Below are 24,551 nucleotides of genomic sequence, written 5' to 3'. Positions count from 1 at the left end.
TTTTTGTAGGTGTGGGGTGAGTTAAATGAAATTTTTTCACAATCATTTCTACCAACCTGAGACAGTTACAAAATTATGTGGTACATGGCAATTTGAATAATAGCAAGTGTGTTTGGAGGGGCAGTGGAAAGAAATGAATGTTTTTTTTCAAAAGTCTATTGAGTGCTATATGACTTAGATTTCTTTTAAATAATTTGAAAAATTCTTTCCAGAAGGAGGGAGAGAGAAAGGAGAGTTTTGTTTTTGCTGTTTTCTAAAAGGAAGCAGGTCAAATAGGGTTGCTTGAGGTGAATATGCCATTTGGGTGCAAGTGGCACACAAGTCCTCCACTCAACCTTAAGCAGCCCTATTTAGCCCACTCAAACTGTAGACAAGCCCTTCAGTTAGCACAAAACTACTGAAATTGGGGTGCATGTGTTTGGGTTAGTATGTGTACTGTATTTGTTTCTGTGTACTCCTGCCAACCTAGCAGTTTGAAAGCATGTCAATGCGAGTAGATAAATAGGTACCACCACGGTGGGAAGGTAACGGCATTCCGTGTCTAGTTGCACTGGCCACATGACCACGGAAACTGTCTACGGACAAACACTGGCTCTACAGCTTGGAGACGGGGATGAGCACCGCCCCCTAGAGCCGGACATTTGTCAAGGGGAACCTTTCCCCTAACCTAGCACAGCTTAATTCAACACATGTTTCTTGAGACATGTCCCTGCAGTATTCTATCATATTTTCCTAAGTATGTAACCTTAGGATTGTCTCTGTTGATCAGATAGTGTGTGGAAGAACTAGTATAAATTATAATCAGACACCTGGCTAAATACACTTGGGGTTGGGCAAGCTGCCCAGTCCCAGGATGCCCCCAGAAGAAGGGAATGAAAAACCACTTTTGAGTGCCCTCTATCTAGAAAACCCTGAAAAGGGTAATCGTAAGTTGGAATTTACTTGATGACCCATGATGGTGGTGGTGACTACAAAAATAAAATATATTATTTTGCAGTTATAAAACACCTGGGAAGAAATGGAGTCTGAAGATGAAATTGCCATTGTCGGGATAGGCTGCAACTTTCCTGGAGGTAATTTTTTCTAATGGCTATATTAAGATATACACCTAAGGCGTAGACCAAAGCCCAGCAATATGAAATAACAAAAATAACTAGAGTAGGCCCCTATGACCCAATAGAACTTATGGAGGAGTTGACTTACCACTGAGTAGGGCCATTGAATCAATCACATTATTATTTGGACAGATGAATTATGCCTTAGTACTAGGCTGACAGACACATCATAATATTGTACATGAATTACAGTGTGTCACACACTACTTTAAGATAAAGAGAACTGGTTTCTCCATGAACATCTGGCTGCTATAGGTTCATGTTTCAATCTGAAAAACTTATTGCATAAGCATTTCTGATTCAATCTGACTGTAATGCCAGTAGAAAATTGCAAACCAAAATGTTAAGTAGTTAATTTCTTCTGTCCTGTATGCTACACATACAGAGGCCAAAACCCTGTTTTACAGGTTACACTGTGCACATCTGGTGATGCCATCAGCCAAGATGAATCAAAACCTTCCTATTCTCCCTCTGCCAGACTTTAAGGATCCCTAAGGATCTTCTGCACCCTAGGAAGATTTTGGGAGCTGTGGAATGGGATAGGGAGTGATTTCCAGCTGCAAAATTACCACTAGTTGTGGTGATCTTCCATCTAGAAATGACCTCCTATCCTGTACGATGGCTTCTGAAGGTCTCCCTAAGAAAAAAGGGATCCCTAGAGATCCCTGGAATCTGGGAGGGTGGTAGTGGGATTTGGAGCTTGTTGTTGTTTAGTTGTTAAGTTGTTTCCGAGTATTCTCTTCTCATGAGATGGCCAAAGTATTGGAGCCTCAGCTTCAGGATCTGTCCTTTCAGTGAGCACTCAGGGTTGATTTCTTTCAGAATGGATAGATTTTTCTTGTTGCAGTCCAGGGGACTCTCTAGAGTCTCCTCCAGCACCACAATTCTAAAGCATCAATTCTTCTGCAGTCAGCCTTCTTTATGGTCCAGCTATCACTTCCATACATCGCTACTGGAAAAACTCCTTTGCATGCGGACCTTTGTCGGCAAGGTGATGTCTCTGCTTTTTAAGATGTTGTCTAGGTTTGTCATTGCTTTCTTCCCAAGAAGCAGGTGTCTTTTAATTTCATGGCTGCTGTCACCATCTGCACTGATCATGGACCCCAGGAAAGTAAAATCTGTCACTGCCTCCATATCTTCCCCTTCTATTTGCCAGGAGGTGATGGGACCAGTGGCCATGATCTTAGTTTTTTTGATGTTGAGCTTCAGACAATTTTTTGTGCTCTCCTCTTTGTGGGGAAAATTTATGCTATTATGCTGTTACAATGTATATGTCTGTGGCAGTAGCAAATGTATATATCTGTGGCAATGGCAGGCCTCATGCTAAAACTGACTAGCTTCCAGTAACATGATTCATTAACCTGCTGTCTATTGTCTCTGGTTAATGTTGTTAAAGTGTCTACCTCAGGAATGTTTACATTGTCTGTATATTTGGAGTTAGCTGTGTCTGTTTACTATTAACTGTCTGTTTACCAGCCTGTCTGTTTACCAACCACTCTGTTTACTGATGCCTTTGTATTCAAGGAAATTAGCTGGCTCTGTTTACCAGCACTCTGGTTATTCTGGCTGTGTATTCAGGAAATTAGTTACCTCTGTATTGATTAACTTGTTCAAAGGTAGGGGATACAATAAACTGAGGGGAGGCCGGATCGAGAGAAGAGAACTCCCACTGAACAGGTGCCTCACGGCAGGCTGTTCTGTATTCATCCGGATCCCAACCTGAAAACCACACTCTGAGTGTCCCGTGTCTCTTTTCCTTTCTCCTTGCTGGTCAAGGAGAAAGATCCCTGCCCTGAGGCTTCATCTGCAAGACCCCTACTTCCCCTCATCTTGCAGATCCCAACAAATGGTGCCCTCTCTGAGGTAAATTCACCTATCGTCCTACTCATCACGCCCGGTGTGGAAGGGCTACAGCGCGTGCACGCATCCTCTGGATCCCGATGAGTAGGACTGAGATCAACTTTCGACAATTCGCACTCATCTCGCCTGGCATAGGCCCCAAGACGCGTCAATCATCCGCAAGGATCCCTCGGGTGAGTGGAATTTGTCAAGTAAGACACCTAGAACCTACACTTTTAGCAAAATGGGGACTAATTTATCAAGTCTTCAGCAAGAACAATATATACAGGACCAGGAATGGTCTGAAATAGACAGCTATTTGCATGAACAGCCAAGAGTTAAAGCAGAAGAGATTTCTACATGCTCCAAAGTGCGTACGTGCCTTCAAGGCCCACGCAATTTTCTTTTCGATTCAGAATTCGAGGCTAATCTAATCAAACAACTCCCTCAAATTCTGCCTCCCCTCCCTTCAGCCTCTTTGGCTTCCCTGCTGCACCCTTCGTCTCATTCTGACCAGCCTGATGAATTAAAAGCACTGCCACCTCAAGCAACTGAGATTGATAACCATCCTTCAATGGATACAACAGGTGCTTGTGCAGAAACTGGTGTCATTTCTGCCCCTCCTGTCATTGAGGGAGCAGCAGAAGCACAGAGAGATGTGCCAGCTGTTTCTGCTAGTTGTGAATTGTTCCCAGCTCAAGGCATCCACAAACTGCAAAGCAGTAACCAGGACAATGGGATGAACTCTTTATCTACCTCATGGCTTAATGACTGCAAGGCCTTGACAAAAGATTCCTTTCCTCCAGCAGAGGTACTCACTTGCCTTCAGGAATGGCAAGATTTAGCATTTAAGCGTGCAGAAATTAATGCTGGTGCATCCCCTGATGGTCCTCTAATGTTTATGGGAGGAGCTGCATTTGCTACTGCTGTTCAGCTAGGCTTCACGACAACAGCTCTAACTCAAGCAGCAGAAGTATCTTTAAACGCATTCCAATCAGCAAATCAAACTGCATGCCTGACTCCCTTCCTTGCTGGTCTGAAAGAAGCAGCAGCTACCTCAGTGTCTCCGCCTGTTCAGCCAAAGTTGCATGATATTTCGTGGCATTGGGACCCAGGCCCAGATTTCTGTGATCATGGACTGGGGTGCAAAAGCAGCTCTACAAGCATTTGATGGATCATATAAGGAAGGGGAGAAGGAAGAGAATCTAAGGGGGGTGGCTGCTACACCCAACATGAAGCTTGTTTTGAACTGCTTTTTCCATGTGCATAATCCTGTTTGGGTGAAAAATCCTACTCAGCCGGACATGGCAGTTATACAGATCATCAAAGAATGCCTCCCACCTGGCCAGTAGAGAGACTAATGCTGCATATTGGGGTGGGAGGAGGCGAACCAGAAAGTTTTCCCCCATCACCTTCCAATCTGGAGAAAGCATTGTTTACACTCAAGCCACTTGTAAGGATCCAAATGATGTCCTGCACACTCTAGGTTCCATGTTCTTAGAACTACAAATCCTATGACACCTTGCATTGCTGAGTTTCCTGGGTAGCTGAGCATATGGGACTTCATACAAGCCTGCATTCCTGTCTCTGCCTTCCAGGAGTAACAGTGTCACATCCCTGAGAAAATGTTTGTTCCAAATGCTGTAAATTGTCAAAAATGTTTGTTTTTCTTTCTGCAGGATAAGAGTGCATAACATGTGTTTCCTCTGTTAGCCAGATCTTAAAGTATTGAATTTTAGAGAAGCAATTCTTAGTTTTATGCTCAGAATTAACTGCAGTTTTAGCCTTTGAGTTTTTCCTAATATGAATTTAATTTTGTTGTAGACACTGTATGTTTATTCTTTTAAATGTCACAGTTTTCCTTGAAAATTATTTTCTAATGTAATATGAAAACTTTGTCTGTTTATCCCTGAGACAGAGAAGCATATTATTCCCTACAAGTAGGCCCCACAGTAGGCAATTTTGTACACTGTGATGCTGATTCATCTGACATGCTTGCCTGTAGAAACATACTTTCAGTCCAGGGGAAATTTAAGGGCACTAGCAGGCAACTTTTTAATTCAGTCAGTTGTACAGTTTAAGAACTTTGCCCCGGAGCCAGGCAGATGCATACCGGCACCATTTTTTACTACTCATCCCTCAAAATAAGTTGCTGTTCTTTTACCAAGCTCTATATGTATCTCTCCAGTCAAGTATCATACAAGAAATTCATGGTGTGTGTGTCTTCAGTGGGAAAGTTGTCTGTGTCACATATTTCTATGCAAAAAATCTGTATACCTTAAAATGTTTTGCTTTTGCCTCTTAGCAGTATGTTGTGCTTATATAACTGAATAATATGTTTTCAATATGTTTTCTTTTCCTGAAAATTGTTATGTACCCTTGTTCTGCAATTGTAATTTTAATTATCCAATATTGTGTTTTCTTTAATCTACACTGTAATGTTGATGTCATCAGAATATGCCATCTAATTCTCTTGCAAGATTCCAGGTTTCATTCCATCTGAACAATGTTTTAAAGTTGTAAAGAATGAGTTTTGCCTCTCAGTGCAACAAGGAAGCAGGTTTGGCTATTTGAATGCTTATTGCAGTGGCCTGGAACATGCTATTCCGCCCTCTGCTGAAGATGAGCCTGACTTCATGCCATCATACCTGCACTGGAACCCCCTAGATTCAGAATATTCAAGAGTCGACAACAGCCATTGTCTTCAATAAAATAAATAAAAAACGGTTGGGATGTGGGGAAAATTTATGCTATTATGCTGTTACAATGTATATGTCTGTGGCAGTAGCAAATGTATATATCTGTGGCAATGGCAGGCCTCATGCTAAAACTGACTAGCTTCCAGTAACATGATTCATTAACCTGCTGTCTATTGTCTCTGGTTAATGTTGTTAAAGTGTCTACCTCAGGAATGTTTACATTGTCTGTATATTTGGAGTTAGCTGTATCTGTTTACTATTAACTGTCTGTTTACCAGCCTGTCTGTTTACCAACCACTCTGTTTACCAACCACTCTGTTTACTGATGCCTTTGTATTCAAGGAAATTAGCTGGCTCTGTTTACCAGCACTCTGGTTATTCTGGCTGTGTATTCAGGAAATTAGTTACCTCTGTATTGATTAACTTGTTCAAAGGTAGGGGATACAATAAACTGAGGGGAGGCCAGATCGAGAGAAGAGAACTCCCACTGAACAGGTGCCTCACGGCAGGCTGTTCTGTATTCATCCGGATCCCATCCTGAAAACCACACTCTGAGTGTCCCGTGTCTCTTTTCCTTTCTCCTTGCTGGTCAAGGAGAAAGATCCCTGCCCTGAGGCTTCATCTGCAAGACCCCTACTTCCCCTCATCTTGCAGATCCCAACACCTCTTTCACCTTCATTAAGAGGTTCTTTAATTCCTCCTCACTTTCTGCCATCAGAGTGGTATCATCTGCATATCTGAGGTTGCTGATATTTCTTCTGACAATCTTAATTCCAGCTTGGGATTCATCCAGTCCTGCCTTTCGCATGATGTATTCTGCATATAAGTTGAATAAGCAGGGAGAAAATATACAGCATTGTCGTACTGCTTTCCCAATTTTGAACCAGTCAGTTGTTCCATATCCAGTTCTAACAGTTGCTTCCTGTCCCACATTTAGATTTCTCAGGAGAAAGATAAGGTGGTCAGGCACTCCCATTTCTTTAAGAACTTGCCATAGTTCGTTGTGGTCCACACAGTCAAAGGCTTTTCCTTAGTCAATGAAGCAGAAGTAGATGTTTTTCTGGAACTCTCTGGCTTTCTCCATAATCCAGTGCATGTTAGCAATGCCCCTTCGAAATCCAGCTTGTACTTCTGGGAGTTCTTGATCCACATACTGCTGAAGCCTACCTTGTAGGATTTTGAGCGTAACCTTGCTAGCGTGTGAAATGAGTGCAATTGTACGGTAGTTGGAGCATTCTTTGGCAGTGCCCTTGTTTGGGATTGGGGTGTTGACTGATCTTTTCCAATCCTCTGGCCACTCCTGAATTTTCCAAACTTGCTGGCATATTGAATGTAGCACCTTAACAGCATCATCTTTTAAGATTTTAAGTAGTTCAGCTGGAATGCCATGAACTCCACTGGCCTTGTTGTTAGCCATGCTTTCTAAGGCCCAGTTGACTTCACTCTTCAAGATGTCTGGCTCAAGGTCAGCAACCACACTATCTGAGTTGTCCAGGACATCCAGATCTTTCTGATATAATTCCTCTGTATATTCTTGCCATCGTTTCTTGATGTCTTCTGCTTCTGTGAGGTCCCTACCATTTTTGTCCTTTATCATGTCCATCTTTGCACAAAATGTTCCTTTAATATCTCCAATTTTCTTGAACAGATCTGTGGTTTTTCCCTTTCTGTTATTTTCCTCTATATATTTGCATTGTTCATTTAAGTGGTTTTTCCTACTTTCTTCAGTTTAAGCTTTTAAACTGTAGCAATCCTATAGCAATTTTACTATAAGGAGTTGATGATCAGAGCCACAATCAGCTCCAGGTCTTGTTTTTGCTGACTGTATAGAGCTTCTCCATCTTTGGCTGCAGAGAACATAATCAATCTGATTTTGGTATTGTCCATCTGGTGTAGAGTGGCCTCTTGTGTTTTTGGAAAAGAGTGTTTGTGATGACCAGCTTGTTCTTTTGACAAAACTCTATTAGCCTTTGCCCTGCACTGTTTTGAACTCCAAGGCCAAACTTACCTGTTGTTCCTTTTATCTCTTGACTCCCTACTTTAGCATTCCAGTCCCCTATAATGACAAGAATATCTTTTTTTGGTGTCAGTTCTAGAAGGTGTTGTGAGTCTTCAAAGAATTGCTCAATTTCAGCCTCTTTAGCATCAGTGGTTGGTGTATAAACTTGGATTATTGTGATGTGGAAAGGTCTGCCTTGGATTTATATTTTATCCAAGTACAGCTTTTCCCACTATTTTGTTGTCTATGAGGGCTACTCCATTTCTTCTATGGGATTCTTGCCCACAATAGTAGCTTATAATTCCCCCCCCAAACAGCTGCAGCATGGTTATGGTTAATGCACCACTCGGGTTTTGTGGCATAATGTGCTTCACCTAGATTCCAGCCGCTATATTTCACCTGCCCCATTCACAATGAAAGGAAGATCTGTGATGAATGGAGAGCTTCTGAGTTACTTTTTTACTTCTGGAAATAGTAGTAAAAAGTAACTTTTCCTGAGTCTTCATTTAGACTTGATTCTTCAAGCTGAGTTCAGATTGGGAAAGTTCACTGCACGACGAATTCTGTTTGGGCCCTTATTTATTGACAAGGGAAGCTGCCAGTATATCAAACAGAGCAGAGTAATGATGGATTTGAATTTTAAACAGCTCTCCATGTGGAGTCTGCCATGCATGGCAAGCCTTAGATATGTAAAGTTACTGTATGTGTACCTGAGAATTGGAAACCAAGGCAATGGAGTAAGCATGCTGAATGTAGTTGACTGCCACTTCTAAAAAAAAAGGAAATATGTGCAAAAAAACAAAATAAGATAACCTGCACAAATGTATCGATAACTGACAAAAGAAGTAATATGTATGTATTTGCTACAGGTGAAGGAATAGAAAATTTCTGGCAAGTGCTGGTAGAAGGCAAAAACTGTACTGTCGACATACCTCCAGAAAGATTTAATACCCAGCAATGGTATGATCCTGATAGAAATAAACCAGGAAAATCATTCACAAGACGTGCTGCACTTCTGAATGAGTAAGAGTGTAACTGTATTCTAAAAATCTTGTTAGAGGCCTCTCTGCCTTTAAAATGATAATACTGTACAGTCAGGAAGGAGAATACCTTAACAAAAAAAGGGGAACACTTGTTTTTTTCTGTTATCTAGCACACATTGAACTGTCCTTTGCATGCCTGCAAGCAGTTACCCTCAAGGTTACTTCTGAGTAGTCATTCCTAGAAATAAGCTGTGCTGTGTACACTTGGTGGGGAAACGTCCCAATTTGTAAAAACCAGGGACATGTGTAAATGTGTGCACTTATATGTGCAGGCCTCGTTGCACCTCTAGGGCAGCGGTTCCCAACCTTGGGTCCCCAGATATTCTTGGAGAACAACCAGCAGAAATCCTGGCCCACACAACTTCCAGTGAAGGCTTCTGGGAGTTTTAGACCAAGGAGATTTTTGGAGTCAAGGTTGGGAACTACTGGTCTAGGGCAAACTTTTACACAGTAGGGTTGCTTGCGCTCGTCTCAGCATCCCTTTTGTAGTGAGCTCAACTGATGAGTGCCACCAGGAATTTAGTCAAAATGGGGCTACTGAAAAACAACAAGAAGGTAACAGCATACTCAGGGTGACTATAAGGTTCTAAGAAGGCTAATACTGTAAATCTTTATGGGAGAAAAAAAAATCTAAGGTGGTTCCTACTCCCCCCGCCCCCCTGAAAATCCAGGCCATTGCTTGCAACAATATACTGTTCCTGGGAAAGCCCATTTATTTCCCAGCTATTCTGAAGATAGCAAGTATGCTGAGAGGAAACAAGCAAGCCTTGGGGGATGCCAGATGTTTTAATATAGCAAAGGCTTCATCCAGAAAAAGGGGTCAAATGATGTAAAATATTGGTTTATTAATAGTATTGTCCTGATAGTCTGTATTTTGTTCTTTATATATTCTTCCCCAAAAAAGTTGTGTGTTGTCTCCTTTGTATGGCAGTTTAGATGGCTTAGGGTCTTCTCATCCATAGGCCAATGACAGAAACATCTAGAAGCATATTGTGTGTTTTGTGAAACTAGAATAGAACCAGTTCAGTTAGCCAGATAGTTAGTCAGGAGTTCTCAGCCAATTCATTCCATTCTGAAAACAGCAGAAGTGAATAGTAGGGAAGGAGACTTTATCACAACAGTAGAGACGTAGCTAAAACTGTTATTCATGGGTTCTTTTAATTTTGGTCAGTAGTAGTCACTGTGTAGGTATCTTTCAATCTCTACATGCAGATTCAATACATTTGACAATAAGCTATTTGGCATCCATGATCTGGAAGCTGAACGCATGGATCCCCAGCAAAAACTACTCCTGGAATGCACCTACAGAGCCCTGGAGGATGCAGGAATACCCAGAGAGACCATCAGTGGCACCAAAACAGGGGTTTTTGTTGGTGAGTTAATGACCTTTACTGAATTTTGAACTATATTATTTTGTAATCCTAGTAATATTAATTGTAAAAACCAGTTCATCATGTCTTACCTCTTTGCAGGTTATTAGAAGCCCCAAAGATACGTATAAACCTCAGAGGTCATATCTCTCCACCAAATCCAAAGCAATGACAGGCAAACTCCCTTGGGTTAATCTGAAAACTGGGTTTATCAGACAAACCTGTTTTCTAAAGAACTAGAGAAGCAGCTTGGTTTGTTCCTGTGACAAAATTCCTCCATCACAGCTGCCGGGCTGGTCTTCTGATAGCCTCTCTACTGCCAGCCCTTTTCACCCTAAGGTGGGGAATTCAGAGATGACTCTGGGATGACAGGCCCTATTGAGCTGTTTCCCTCCACTTCTTAGCAGGCAACCCCCTTCCTGGTTGAGTGCCTTTTATGAAGTGAAGCCCACCCCTGCTTTATGCACATGGTAGCACCGTCACATGCTTTTTCTTACTCAGATCCTGGAAGTTTTTTCAGAACCAGAAAGAGTACTTCGATTTTCCTCTGCACACAAAAATCTACTGAAATCCTAGGCAGGATTTTATGGATTTTATTAAAAGAAGAAAAAGGAGAAGGATTGGAATCAGATTAAATGGTTGCAAAAGGTATCTTGTTTGTTTGTTGGTTTTGTATACCACAGTGCTCAAGGCATGGGACAACATCCACTGCAAAAGGATGGAAAGAGAGACAGCACTGGGTGTCATAGCATACCAATGACACAATGCTTCAAAATTCCTGATGGCCTGCCCCAGCAGCCTCATGCAAACATTAAAGAGCAATAGGAAAATAATCAACCCCTGAGGGACCGCACAATTGAGAATCCAAGGGGTGGACACCATCTCCCCAAGTTGCTCTCTCTCTCTCTCTCTGGCCTATCCTTGCTGAAGGACTGGAGCCAGGACAGAGTCAGGCCACTGATCCTCAACTCCAGGAGCCTCCTTAGGAGGACAGCATGTCAAAGACCGCTGAGAGATCGAGAAAAACTAGCATAGACATTTTGCCCCTGTTGCTCTTCCTGAAAAGGTCATCTTGCAGGACAACCAATGCTGTTTCCATGCCATGATGTGGCCTGAATCCAGACTGGAATCTGTTGAGGGCATTGGTCTCTTCCAGAAGTGCCTGTAGTTGATCAGCCACTGCCCTCTTCACTAGCTTGCTTAAGAAAGGAACATTGGCAGCATGTCTATAGTTTTTAATGTCATCCGCTGCTAAATTAGTTTTTTTATGAATGGGTCTAATGAGCGTCTTCTTGAGGGCACAGGGAACTTGTTGTCAAGGAAAGACACATTTATGATGGAAGTAGCCCATTCTGTTGTTATTGGCTTGGCAACTTTTATGAGCCAGGCTGCACAAGGATCTAGGGAGGTTGCAGTGGCCGTACAGCAGTCAAGCACCATGTCAGCCTCAGATGATGTCAGAGGCTGAAATTAAGGCTACTTAATTTAAAAAAAACTTACAAAGTCTTGGATCTTCACAAAGGAGGTACACAGGCAAATAATATAGTCTCTCCCTATGAAGAGAAATCCATTATCTCATTGTCTCTCTGTGTTGCTGGCTTCTTGTAATGAATTTAGAAGAATACAGCTACTGCTATGTTACCTCCTGCTTTGTATTTAGCACTGAGTATACAGATTGAGTATACATCATGCGGAAGGCTGGACTGGAAGAAACCCAAGCCGGAATTAAGATTGCCGGAAGAAATATCAACAACCTCCGATATGCAGATGATACCACTCTGATGGCAGAAAGTGAGGAGGAATTAAAGAACCTTGTAATGAGAGTGAAAGAGGAGAGTGCAAAAAACGGTCTGAAACTCAACATCAAAAAAACTAAGATCATGGCCACTGGTCCCATCACTTCCTGGGAAATAGAAGGGGAAGATATGGAGGCAGTGTCAAATTTTATCTTCCTGGGCTCCATGATTACTTCAGATGGAGACAGCAGCCCTGAAATTAAAAGGCGCCTTCTTCTTGGGAGGAAAGCGATGACAAATCTTGACAGCATCTTGAAAAGTAGAGACATCACCTTGCCAACAAAAGTCCGAATAGTCAAAGCTATGGTTTTTCCTGTCGTGATGTATGGAAGTGAGAGCTGGACCATAAAGAAAGCAGACCGCCGAAGAATTGATGCCTTTGAATTGTGGTGCTGGAGGAGGCTCTTGAGAATCCCCTGGACTGCAAGGAGAACAAACCTATCAGTTCTAAAGTAAATCAACCCTGAATGCTCACTTGAAGGACAGATCCTGAAGCTGAGGCTCCAGTACTTTGGCCATCTCATGAGAAGAAAAGAGTCCTTGGAAAAAACCTTGATGTTAGGAAGGTGTGATGGCAAGAGGAGAAGGGGACGACCAAGGATGAGATGGCTGGACAGTGTCTGCGAAGCAACCAACATGAACCTGACACAACTCCGGGAGGCAGTAGAAGACAGGAGGGCCTGGCGTGCTCTGGTCCATGGGGTCACGAAGAGTCGGACACGACTAAACGACTAAACACACACATACAGATTGTATAATAGTGTAAATGTGCTGTCTCCTCAAAATAATACAACACACAGCCATTAATATATAAACTGCTGGCAACAAAAGTGAGTACACCCCTGACAATGCCCAAATTGGGCCCAAGTAGCCCTTTTCCCTCCTGGTGTCCTGAGACCCGTTAGTGTCACAAGTCTCAGGTGTGAAGGGGGAGCAGGTGTTATCACTCTCACACTCTCAGACTGGCTACTGGAAGTTCTACATGGCACCTCATGGTAATGAACTATCTGAGGATGTGAAAAAATGAATTGTTGCTCTAAATGAAGATGGCCTAGGCTATAAGGAGATTGCCCAAAACCTGAAACTGAGCTGCAGGACAGTGGCTAAGACCACACAGCAGTTTAACAGGACAGGTTCCACTTAGAACAGGCCTCACCATGCTCAACCAAAGAAGTTGAGTGCCTGTGCTCAGCATCATATCCAGAGGCTGGCTTTGGGAAATAGATCTATGCGTGCTGCCAGTATTGCTCCAGAGATTGAAGGGGTGGGGGTGGGGGTCAGCCCATCAGTGCTCAGACCATATGCCGCACACTGCATCAAATTGGTCTCCAGGGCTGTCGTCCTAGATGGAAGCCTCTTCTAAAGATGATACACAAGAAAGCCCACATATGGTTTGCTGCAGACAAGCAAACTAAGGGCATGGATTTCTGCAACCATGTCCTGTGGTCCGATGAAATCAAGATAAACTTATTTGGTTCAGATGGTATCACGCTTGTGTGATGGCAACCAGGTGAGGAGTAGAAAGACAAGTGTGTCGTGCCTACAGTCAAGCATGGTGGTGGGAGTCTGGGGCTGCATGAATGATGCCAGCACTGGGGAGCTACAGTTCATTCAGGGAACCATGAATGCCAACATGTACTGTGACATACTGAAGCAGAGCATGATCCCCTCCCTTCGGAGACTGGGCCGCAGGGCAGTATTCCAACATGACAACGACCCCAAACACACCTCCAAAACAACCATTGCCTTGCTAAAGAAGCTGAGGGTAAAGGTGATGGACTGGCCAAGCATGTCTCCAGACCTAAACCTTATTGAGCATCTGTGGGGCATCCTGAAATGGAAGGTGGAGGTGCACAAGGTCTCAAACGTCCACCAGCTCTGTGATGTCATCATGGAGGAGTGGAAGAGGACTCCAGTGGCAACCTGTGAAACTCTGGTGAACTCTGTGCCCAAGAGGGTTAAAAGGTGGTGCTGCAAAATAATGGTGGCCACACTAAATATTGACACTTTGTGCCCAATTTGGACATTGTCACTTGGAGTGTACTCATTTTTATTGCCAGCGATTTAGACATTAATGGCTTAATATATTCACTGCTTTACATTGTAGCCAAGTGTCATTTCTTCAGTGTTGTCACATGAAAAGATATACTAAAATATTTATGAAATGTGAGGGGTTGTACTCACTTCTGTGATATACTGTATATCAGGGATGTTTGCAAGCCTTTGGATCCAATCTCAAGTCCAAATCTTTGGTATCAATTCCTGAGTCCAAAGCCCAAAGTCCAATTAAAAACAGGCTTTTTTCCTCAGAAGAAAGGGAGGGGTAGGTGGGTTCCGAGTTGCAAGTCAACCCCAAGCCATTAAAAGAAAATGAGTCAAGTCCAAGTCAAGTTACTGGTGCGACTTGACAGGGAATCCCACAATGTGAGTTCCCATCCCTGCTTTTTCTTTATACTGTATTATTTTCATTGTTTGGGCACATCAAGTTAAACAAATAGGTGCTCTCATGTTCAGCTGATAGCCATAATTGTGGATAAAATGGAAATTTGAATAGAATTGGCCTATACTACAAAAAATATTGATAAGGTTGTTTTGAAAACATGAAAACTAGTTTTGACATTGGATTCTTCAGTATTCTTCTATGGGCTTCACTCTAGTCAAATAACATATCCATTCGGTATGGGTTCCAAACCTACTGAATTACAATATGCTTTGCAAGTCTTGTCAGGTCAATAGCCTTTTACATGTATTTTGCCAATCTGATGAAATTAGCTGTTTGCATTGAAATAAACTCTAATAGGCGTGCAGTATATTGCTGTTTGGACCTCTGTTTTATGATCATGTTTTGCTAACTATTCTCAGTGGAGAGATTATGAAGGGTGTGGATTAGAGCTCATTGTGTTTTTCTGGCATCAAATTCAATTGTGATTTAAAGGACTTTCTTTTTTTAAAAAAAAATCTTATACTTGAAATGGGGCGTGTCTTTATTTTCAAACACCAGCTGGAGCCATAGCCAAGCTGATTTATATTTTTTCATTGACCATTTTCCCACTTAAAATCATGCTTACAAACCAGCTATTTCCTTTTGCCATGTGCTGAAATAAAACATTGTGCCAAATAACAGAGAATGTGGTGATGTTTTTTCAGTGAAAATACAGAAGGAAGGCAAAGATTACAATTTCTGCTTCCATAGTAAACTCACCTGTTTTTTGTAAACTTCGCAACTAGCTATGTCACTGTGTTTACAGAATAGAATTAGATTGTACAGTATTTCTAGTGCCAGAAGTATAATGGCGTGATTATTATTCACAATAGTGCCAACATCTTATCAGTGTTCATGTATGATTTGCACAACTGGCAGTGGCTGATTTTAGTGGATTAATGAGGAGCTGGAGGACATCTCAATTGCATGCTTGGCAATGTGTCTGACTGCAGAACTCAGATGTGTCCCACCACCTTATGTGAACATCCATAGGGGACAGCCAGTATTTTCTATGGTGCAAGTGAAACCTCTCCAAGGACTTCCCATCTCATATAAATTTTTTTTCTATTCACAGGCTTGATGAATCGTGACTATGAGGCTATAAATAACAATGCAGTAACAGAAATAAACCATTACGATGGAACAGGCGTAGCAATGAGTATAGCTGCTAATCGGATTTCATATATTTTCAACCTGACTGGACCATCACTTGCCATAGATACTGCCTGCTCTTCTTTTTTTTATGCACTGCATTACGCCTTACATGGAATCAGACAAGGTATCAGACTATTAAGGGAGCAAAATCTGCTGTAACTGAATCTTCCTTTGTAAATGTTCACTAGAATTTAATTTGTACTTGCCACTCCAAGGTGAAAATTATATATATTTATTTAATCTTTCTCTCTCTTACTCATAAACACACAAACACATACACACAACTAATAACAAACAAGTAGGAATTAAAATACATTTATGGATTGTTGGAACAAATTCTGTGGCTTTTGCACTTAGAGAGCCAAAACACATAAGTGTGACCAGAAATTTAGGCAGTCAATTTCCAGTGAATGACACCTATAGCTTAATGGTATTGCTGCTAGCTGGATGGAATGTTGTGAGTATAATGCTTATAGGTTGGTCGGTGAATAACATTTTTAATTTTTATACCCTGAAGATACTATGGCATGTTCTGTACATATAGCTATGGTGTACATTAGGTGTAATGTAGAATATCAGAATTCTGAAAACTTGTAAAATAATGTGATTTTTTTAAACAGGAGACTGTGAAGCAGCATTCTGTGCTGGGGTGAGCTGTATAATAGATCCCTGCACGTTTGTATCGCTGTGCAAAGCAAACATGATCTCTCCTGATGGGACAAGCAAACCTTTTTCTAAAAATGCAGATGGCTATGGAAGAGGAGAAGGATGTGGCGTTGTTTTATTGAAACCACTTAAGAAGGTACTGTTGTTTTTCATGTTCAAGAACTCCACAGTAAAGGATGAAGAGAGACAGGTTAAAGTCATTGTAACATCTTCCAGATTGATCTTGCACACAAGTTTGGGCACAATATTCTTTGTTCAGCCCTTGGTAACTGTTTATGCCTGTGTGTGTAATGAACCTCTCATACATTTATGCAATTCATTTTCCTGTTCCCTGTGCCCAAAACAAGCAAACAAACATGTAAAACTGATGCTAATATGTATGCTGGAGAGAAGAACTTCTTGCAGAAACATCAAAAAAGGGTCTTTCTGCAGATGTCATGAAAGGACCCTCTGAACAGGTCTGTTTTATTAGGAGAAATGGGTTTCCAATGACTATACAATGTAGTCAAGGGCTTGCCTCGAGCAATTACATTGTAGATTCAAAATTGGCAAACCCAATCTATTATCTGTTTATGGTGATCTTTTTCAGATGTTGAATATATGCTGATTTGTAATAGTCTTTATGAGCAGTTCCATGGTCTAGCAGTACCAGATGGACTGGTTATTCAGCCACTGATGCACTTCTACATATAAAGGGCAACATCAGAAAGATCTAGAAATGGTATAAGACAAGAAGAGTTCTTTATCCTCACTAAGGGTGTATCAATGAATATAGTGGCTGGCACAATAGGAAGATCTTATCTATTCCAAGTTATATTGATATTTTAAATAACAGAAGTGTGACATTACATGATAATATGAATGCAAGTACCTATTTGCGTCAGTGTGCATGCATGCGTTTGAACTCAGTTCTAGAGATAGAAGAGATGTAACTGTTAATTCAGTTAGCCAGTTTTATACTTGGAATGCAAGAACGATAGATTGCCATATTTGAGTACTCAAATATATACCGCAGTTGAGTACCATTCAATAAAGGACAAGACACAAACCAGGAATTCTCCAGCCATCTCCTGTAAAATTGCTATAAGTTACATATTGATTAGTTCGTTGCTAGCATTTTTGAGAAAATTATTATTTTTTTACAACCACCAGTAAGTTGATGGCTTTTTATTTTATCAATACTTCAATAAATAATGTACCTCAGTAAGTTACCCATGGCATTCCATTCTTTAACAGGCACAGGAAGATTACAACAAAATATGGGGTGTCATCAAAATCAGTGCAGTTAATCAGGATGGAAGATCTGCCACTCCAATCACCAAACCATCTCAACAGCAACAGGAGAACCTACTGCTTGGCATCTATCCAGCTCATGTTGATCCATCCATCGTTCAGTATATTGAAGCTCATGGTACAGGAACCCCTGTAGGAGATCCCACTGAAGCAAAGAGCATAGGCCGTGCCATTGGTAAAAAGAGGTCTCCTAACATTCCGCCTCTCAAAATTGGCTCCGTTAAAGGGAACATCGGCCATGCAGAGTCAACTGCCGGAGCAGCAGGATTAATCAAAGTTCTTCTCATGATGCACTATGGAAAGATCGTTCCTACTTTGTATGTTTCAGAAAACTCTACTAGCATAAACACAAAGGAACTAAATCTCTCCATTCCGACAACAGTGGAGGAATGGGATGAGTCTAGTGAACTTGGCAGAGTAGCTGGGATCAACTGTTTTGGATTTGGGGGGACCAATGCACACGTGGTTGTCAGACAAGTTAAGCAACCACAGGCACTTTCTCCAGTCAAAAGGCCAGTGGAATTGTTTGTAATCTCTGCAGCATCGAGTAAATCTCTCAAACAAACAATGAAAGACACAGCCAAACATGTAAAAATAAGTGACTCAGTAGCACTCCCCCATCTGGCCTATACATCTGCATGTAGAAGAAGTCACATGAACTACAAATACAGAAGAGCTTTTGTGGCATCTTCACTCCAACAGCTAGAACAACAGCTTTCTTCTGAAGCCGCGATGGAAATAACTCCCACAAAGAAGCCACCAGAGTTAATCTTTGTGTTCTCAGGAAACGGATTGAATTTTAAAAGTGTATTTGAGACCTTGCTGAGATTTGAGCCAGTGTTCAGAGACAAATGCAAAGAAATAGAAGGATTATTTCAGGAATATTCCTCCATTGGCATTCTAGAATTAACTGAAAGTGAATTTCAGGATTTGTCACAGCCTGAGATTGCCCAGCCCTTACTGTTCACACTCCAGGTGGCCTTGGTTACACTTCTGCGGTATTGGGGAGTTAACCCAGTTGGCACTGTGGGCCATTCTGTTGGGGAAATTGCTGCTGCCCATTGTGCTGGCTTGGTTTCTCTAGGAGATGCAGTCAGAATTATCTACCACAGGAGCAGGCTACAGGCTAAGGTCACTGGAGGCAGAATGCTGGTAGTTAGTAACATCCCCGTTCAAGAAGTGTCAGCAGCCCTTCAAGCCTATTCAGGGAAAATCTGTATTGCAGCATTTAATAGCCCTCAGTCCTGTACCTTGTCAGGAGATGCTGATTCGATCAGTGCCTTTCGGAAGCATCTGGCTGAAATCTTCAGCAAAAGAAACATCTTTCTTCATGTCTTAGATGTGCCGGTTGCATATCACAGCCACATGATGGATCCAATACTGCAAGAGTTAGCAGAAAGTTTATCAGGGCTACAAAAACAAAAGCCTAAATCGGAGGTGTTTTCAACAGTAACTGGGAAGATTGCTTCAGAAAACGATTTTCTTGAAGGTGGCTACTGGGCCCGGCAAGTTCGAAACCCTGTTTTTTTCTCGGATGCCATCGTGAGTTCAGTGGAAGGCAAGGAGAATACAGTCTTTGTAGAAATTGGCCCTCAAAGAGCACTGCAGAGATACATAAGCGAAACCTTAGGGACACAGATGAAAGTGTTTCCTTCCTTGCTGGTTGATAAACCATATGCAACCCTTCTTGCACTTGTAAAGCAGCTTTTTGAACTGGGGTTTAATCCAGAATGGCAACACCTCTATGAGGGATATCAAGGAGCACCAGCAAGCTATCCCAGATATCAGTTTGATTCTAAGAAGCACCGTTCCGTTCCGGACTTTCTACAGTGGAAAACTGAAACGGCGGCAAATTTAAACCATGTTCTAGTTGACAGTGTTAGCAATGGCAATACGGAATTCAGAAGCTATGTATCTCAAGCAGCAACCCCCTATCTGTATGAGCACAAACACAATGGTGTTGCTCTAGTTCCTGGTGCCTTTTTTGTTCATCTTGCTTTGACAGCTGTGATGACGACCTCAAGACCAAAAGTGCCCTTACGTTTGTGTCAGATGAGCATCAGGTTTACATCACCATGTGTGTTGAGTGAAAGTTCTCATGAATTGAAGGTAAAAGTGGAATCACATAAAGAAGAAAGAGACTTCCAGATACTGTCTTCCTCTGGAGCAGTTTATGCATCCGGACAAATCAGAACGAACCCAGAAATCTCTCTTGAAGAAAAGAGCATTTCCTATCATGATATTTTTCAACGGTGTAAATCTTTTGTTAGCAAAGAAGAGATATATGAAACGCTGTCTTTTACTGGATTTGAATATGGGACAGCCTTTAAGCAGTTAGGTGATGTGTTTTATTGTGAAGAACTGAAGGAAGCCATTAGTACCATAAAGGTAAAAAGACAGATCACAGAGGAAATGCACGAGTATCATATCCATCCAATTCTCCTAGATTGTTTTCTACAAATGATAGTTGTTCTGGCAACAAAGACCTTCAGAAACCGTGTTGGTTTTCCTTCTGGAATAAACAGCCTTGTAATTGCTCAACCTTTAGAAGAGGAGATGATGATATATATGAAATCAAGCAAGTCCGCTGACAATTACTTAGAATGTTGCGGATGTTTTACCAATAAACATGGCTCTGTTCTGGTAGAGATAAAACGTGTTAGGATAACTTTTGTGAAGGAAACTTCCATGAGGGAAAATGATCTACTCTTTGAAAATAGTTGGAAAGAGAAAATCTTTTCCCAAGCTATCCAAAACTCAAGAGAAGCCTGTAGATTTGCAGTGTTTGCTGATGAAATTGGAGTATCTCATCATCTCAAAAAATACCTCCATAAAGATTCCAAATTTTTAATCTGTGAAGACTGGGAGAAATTACTGGGACCGCAAAGCCCAGAACTGGCTGCACAGAACAAAATTAAGCAAGAGGTACAAGATTACAATGATGTTTTGTTCATGTGGGGAATTGAAAGACTGAATGAAGAAAATGCAGACATTGTTATTAGAAGTTTATCAAAGTGCTGTGAAGCTTTTCGACAACTTATTGTTGCACTGAGAGAAAAGATGAGTCGTTGCTCTATCAGGTTAATCACTTACAGGACAACAGATAGGATTGTAGACCATATTAATCCTGGTTTTGCTTTGTGTGGCATGGCACGATCCTGCATGGCAGAAGCTACTGAAATTGCATTTCAGATTATTGATATCAGCTCGACAAGAACGATGGACATCTCAGCTTTAGCAGATGTTTTAGTAGATTCTGAAGTAAAGAACTACCCTGAGATATGGATTAACGAGGGAAGAATTTATATTTCAGAAATTAGGCATAGCCAGGGCAATGATACATCCTACATTCACCCTTTGCAGTCTTTTGAAAACCCTGGGGAGCTTACTCTTTATACTTCTGAGCCATATGAAGCCAGAGATGTATTTGCTGAGCTGAGTGACAATGCTAACACTCCCCTTGATAATGACAGTGTTGAAGTGGAAATTGAAAAAATAGGGATCCATTCTGAGGATTATTATCCTGTTAGTGTTACCAGTCGTAATTTTGGAAATGCATTATACTGGAGTTCAGAAACGAGTGATAAACACAAGCTCTTAGCATTGGATTGGTCAGGAAAAGTGACAGCAATTGGCAGAAATGTGGAAAAAGTCAAAGTGGGGGATCGGATAGCTTCATGTTATCCAGTGGTTGCATCTTCAAAAGCCAGGGTCCCAGAAACAATCTGCTTCAACACCCACAAATGTCCGTGCTTTGAAAATGTCCCTTGTGTGTCCCTCTTCAAAATTACATGGGAAATCCTGCATCAGATTTTACCGAAGGTGAAGCGCAATGGATTTTTAGGGATCATTTCTGCTGAACCAGAATCAGTGTTGTGCAAAGTACTGGGAATCTCAGCTCAGGAAGCAGGCTGGAAAACTTTAAGTACAATAGTTGACGGAAAGCTGGATGAAAGTGCAGCGCAGTGCAATGCTCTCGTTTTCCTGCCTCCCATAGAAAGATTACCTCACCAAGTTTTAACTCGTCTTTCACATCTCCAGAATGTTGTGGTAATATGCAGCAACCAACACTTTGAATGCCTGAGACCTCTCCTTACCTTTGATCATGAAAACTTTCAAGTTCATATTCTGAGTCTTGCAACTATTTTTCAGAAAGCATCTTTGAAACACTCTCATAAACCTTTCTCCCACTGGATGAAATCAATGAGATGGAAAAATTTTAAGAATTTACCTTGTTCAGTTTTTCAGACAACAGAGAAAGGTGAGAAGACAGACAACACAACCTTATCCACTCTTGCCTGCAAGTCTCTCCCATTTGTTGTGATGAAAACTAACGTACACGACAGCTTCACTTCAGACATACCAATGTATGCAGCCCAGGCGAGACTGTTTAAGCAAAATGCTGTTTACATCGTCACAGGGGGTCTGTCTGGTCTTGGTTTTGAAACTGTAAGGTTTATTGCTCAAAATGGAGGAGGATACATTGTGATTCTTTCCCGGAGAAAGCCCAGTGCTGAGGTGCAAAAGGAAATAAATAATTTGCAGAGTGAGAATGAAAGGAGCAAAATAGTCAGCCTGCAGTGTAACATCATATTAAGGACTGAAGTTGACCGAGCCATCAATTCAATTATCAAGATCTTCCCAAAGTGTTCCATCAAAGGGATGTTCCACAGTGCTGTGGTTTTTCATGATGGATCAATTGAAGCTTTAACTTTTGCTACCTTTGAAAAAGTTTTAAGTCCAAAGGTTGCTGGAGCCATCAACCTTCACCATGCGACTCGGGGGCAGGACCTTGACTATTTTGTATGCTATTCGTCAATTACTTCCTTTCTTGGAAACGCGATGCAAGCAAACTACGCTGCTGCCAATTCCTTCCTGGATCTCTTCTGCCATTATAGGAGACATTGTGGATTGTCAGGACAATCCATTAACTGGGGTGCTTTAAATCTTGGAGTACTACACAATCAAAGTCAACTTCAAAATCTTTTAAAGGAGAAAGGCATAGAGATTCTGCAAGTCAATGATTTTTATGAATATCTTAAAATTTGCTTAACACAAAACAATCCTCAGCAAGCCGTTGTGAAGTTCAATTTTAAAACATTATTCAGTCAAAGGAAATACCTATCTCGCATGTATGCAATTGTGACAGAAGCGTTGGGCAGCAATCTTAAGTTTTCAGAACTAACTGTGTCTCAGGATTTGGTTCCAATAAAACCTGAAGAATATATCAAGTTGTTGGTAAGTCATCTCAGTGGTACGGATCCAACTGATATTGCAATGGATACACCACTTTTATCTCTTGGCATGGATTCTATGTCAGCAATGAGCCTGCGGAATCGCATTTTCAGTGAAAGAAGAGTAGACATACCAGTTGTGAAGCTCCTCAGTCCTACTACTACATTGCTTAGTTTAGCATTGATTTTAGAAGATGCATCTAAGTCAGTTGAAAAACCTGAGAAAGAGCAGAGTGAGGAACAGAATGGAGAAAGTTTGAGTGTTTGTTTGTAGCTGCTCTGTTGATAATGTTGCTGTGTTGTTAGAATTGTACGCTTTTATAACAAGTAAGAATTCTCAGCAAGAATCATAACGTGGCGGAGGATTTAAACTTGGTTATGGCTGTGCACCCTCACTTCAGAGGAAAAAAAATATAGAACTCTTAAATGGCATGCTACATACTTTTTATGATGTCGAGGTTGACCCTGTGACTTCAATTCTATGCACATTTACCTGGGAATAATTCTCATTTAAATCACTAGGTCTTGCTTCTGATGAGACATGAATTAGACAAATTTATTGAAATGAAAAAAAAAGACCTGATTCATGAATGTGCAGTTTATGCATATCTTTTTTTTTCATTTTAATGAAATGTGATAGTTTGGTTTCTGAGTCAAATTCTGCAGGAATAGGTGAAGCTGCTTGCACTTTGGTCTCTTGAGAATACTTACATGTACTATTGACCAGTAATTTAAGTCTGGTAACTCTTTTAGATTTTCCTAAATTATCATTTTTATCACTGATATATACCTCAGAAAGTGTCAGATTTTAAGTTCTTCCTGTTTTTTGTAAAAATACAAATCTTCATGTCAATGCAAATATCTTTCTTTGGTGTCCAGTTATGCCCATTAATGAATGTGGGATAAGATTAAAGACAGGTACACTGTGTTAAGATGGAAGTTAACCTCTTTGGTGTAGAATTAACACAAAGGTGTGGTGAGCATGCTGGCTCACCCAGGTTTATTGTAATATGATTTGCTTATGTTTACTATATTTGGATTTATTCCAACCACTGTAATGAAGTAAATGTAAGCTTCCTCCAAATGATGTATTATTCTCACAAAATAAAGTTTTGGTTTAATTCATTTAATTTGTACTAAATAGGAATGTTTGTTCACTCAAGCCTTAATAAATCACTGTACAGTATTACTTAAATACATTCAAACTCCATATTTCTTTTAGGAAATACAGTTCAAAAAATTTATAAATGAACTACTAGATCCTAGCTCAATATATGGTAGTTTTAAGAATATAGGGGAATAGTGTCTCTGAAATAATGGGTCTAACTATGATTAATTTTTGAGTTAAGAAACAATTAAAAACAAAAGGGTGAAAATATGTAGTTTTGCACACACATACACATGATGTGTGTTGTTCATAATATTTACCCAAAAGCCGAAATACTGTTTGTACAAGTGTAGTGTAAAGTTACACTGTGTAAATTTTCTGAGGCTACATCAAGGCAACATGAAATTGTGAGATTCGATTGTGCAGTCAAGCGATTCCCACACTATGCGGGCAAAAGTGATTTTGTGGACAGCACTTTCATTTTGGCAGTATTGTAGCTACCATGGTTGTAATTGCAAATTATGGGACGTGGTGGCGCTGTGGGCTAAACCGCAGAAGCCTGTGCTGCAGGGTCAGAAGATCCGGCAGTCGTAAGATCGAATCCACGCAACGGAATGAGCACCCGTCGCTTGTCCCAGCTCCCGCCAACCTAGCGGTTCGAAAGCATGCAAATGCGAGTAGATAAATAGGGACTACCTCGGTGGGAAGGTAAACAGCGTTCCGTGTCTAAATCACACTGGCCATGTGACCAC

The 24,551-nt window shown here is 41.1% G+C and overlaps 1 protein-coding gene across 1 annotated transcript; it reads left to right on the top strand.

The window, feature by feature from the left end:
• Positions 1-1,018: 1,018 nt before the first annotated feature.
• Positions 1,019-23,816, top strand: LOC110071592 (mycocerosic acid synthase). The gene is made up of 6 exons (XM_078378620.1): positions 1,019-1,073; positions 8,522-8,675; positions 9,908-10,068; positions 15,419-15,622; positions 16,119-16,300; positions 17,401-23,816. The coding sequence occupies exons 1-6, from the start codon at positions 1,019-1,021 to the stop codon at positions 22,963-22,965; spliced, it is 6,321 nt and encodes a 2,106-aa protein (XP_078234746.1). The 3' UTR covers positions 22,966-23,816.
• Positions 23,817-24,551: the final 735 nt, after the last annotated feature.

This window comes from Pogona vitticeps, chromosome 6, assembly GCF_051106095.1.
Source record: "Pogona vitticeps strain Pit_001003342236 chromosome 6, PviZW2.1, whole genome shotgun sequence".
In the NCBI taxonomy this organism is placed as follows: domain Eukaryota; kingdom Metazoa; phylum Chordata; class Lepidosauria; order Squamata; family Agamidae; genus Pogona; species Pogona vitticeps.
The sequence above is the reverse complement of the archived record's forward strand: the minus strand, read 5'-3'. Positions and strand labels throughout refer to the sequence as shown.

What these genes read in the sequence shown, in the direction of transcription:
- LOC110071592 (XM_078378620.1), top strand. Translation starts at nt 1,019, where the DNA reads ATGGAGTCTGAAGATGAAATTGCCATTGTCGGGATAGGCTGCAACTTT. An exon ending in AGGCTGCAACTTTCCTGGAG is followed by an intron (nt 1,074 to 8,521) that starts GTAATTTTTTCT and finishes TATTTGCTACAG; the next exon opens with GTGAAGGAATAGAAAATTTC. An exon ending in CTTACATGGAATCAGACAAG is followed by an intron (nt 15,623 to 16,118) that starts GTATCAGACTAT and finishes TTTTTTAAACAG; the next exon opens with GAGACTGTGAAGCAGCATTC.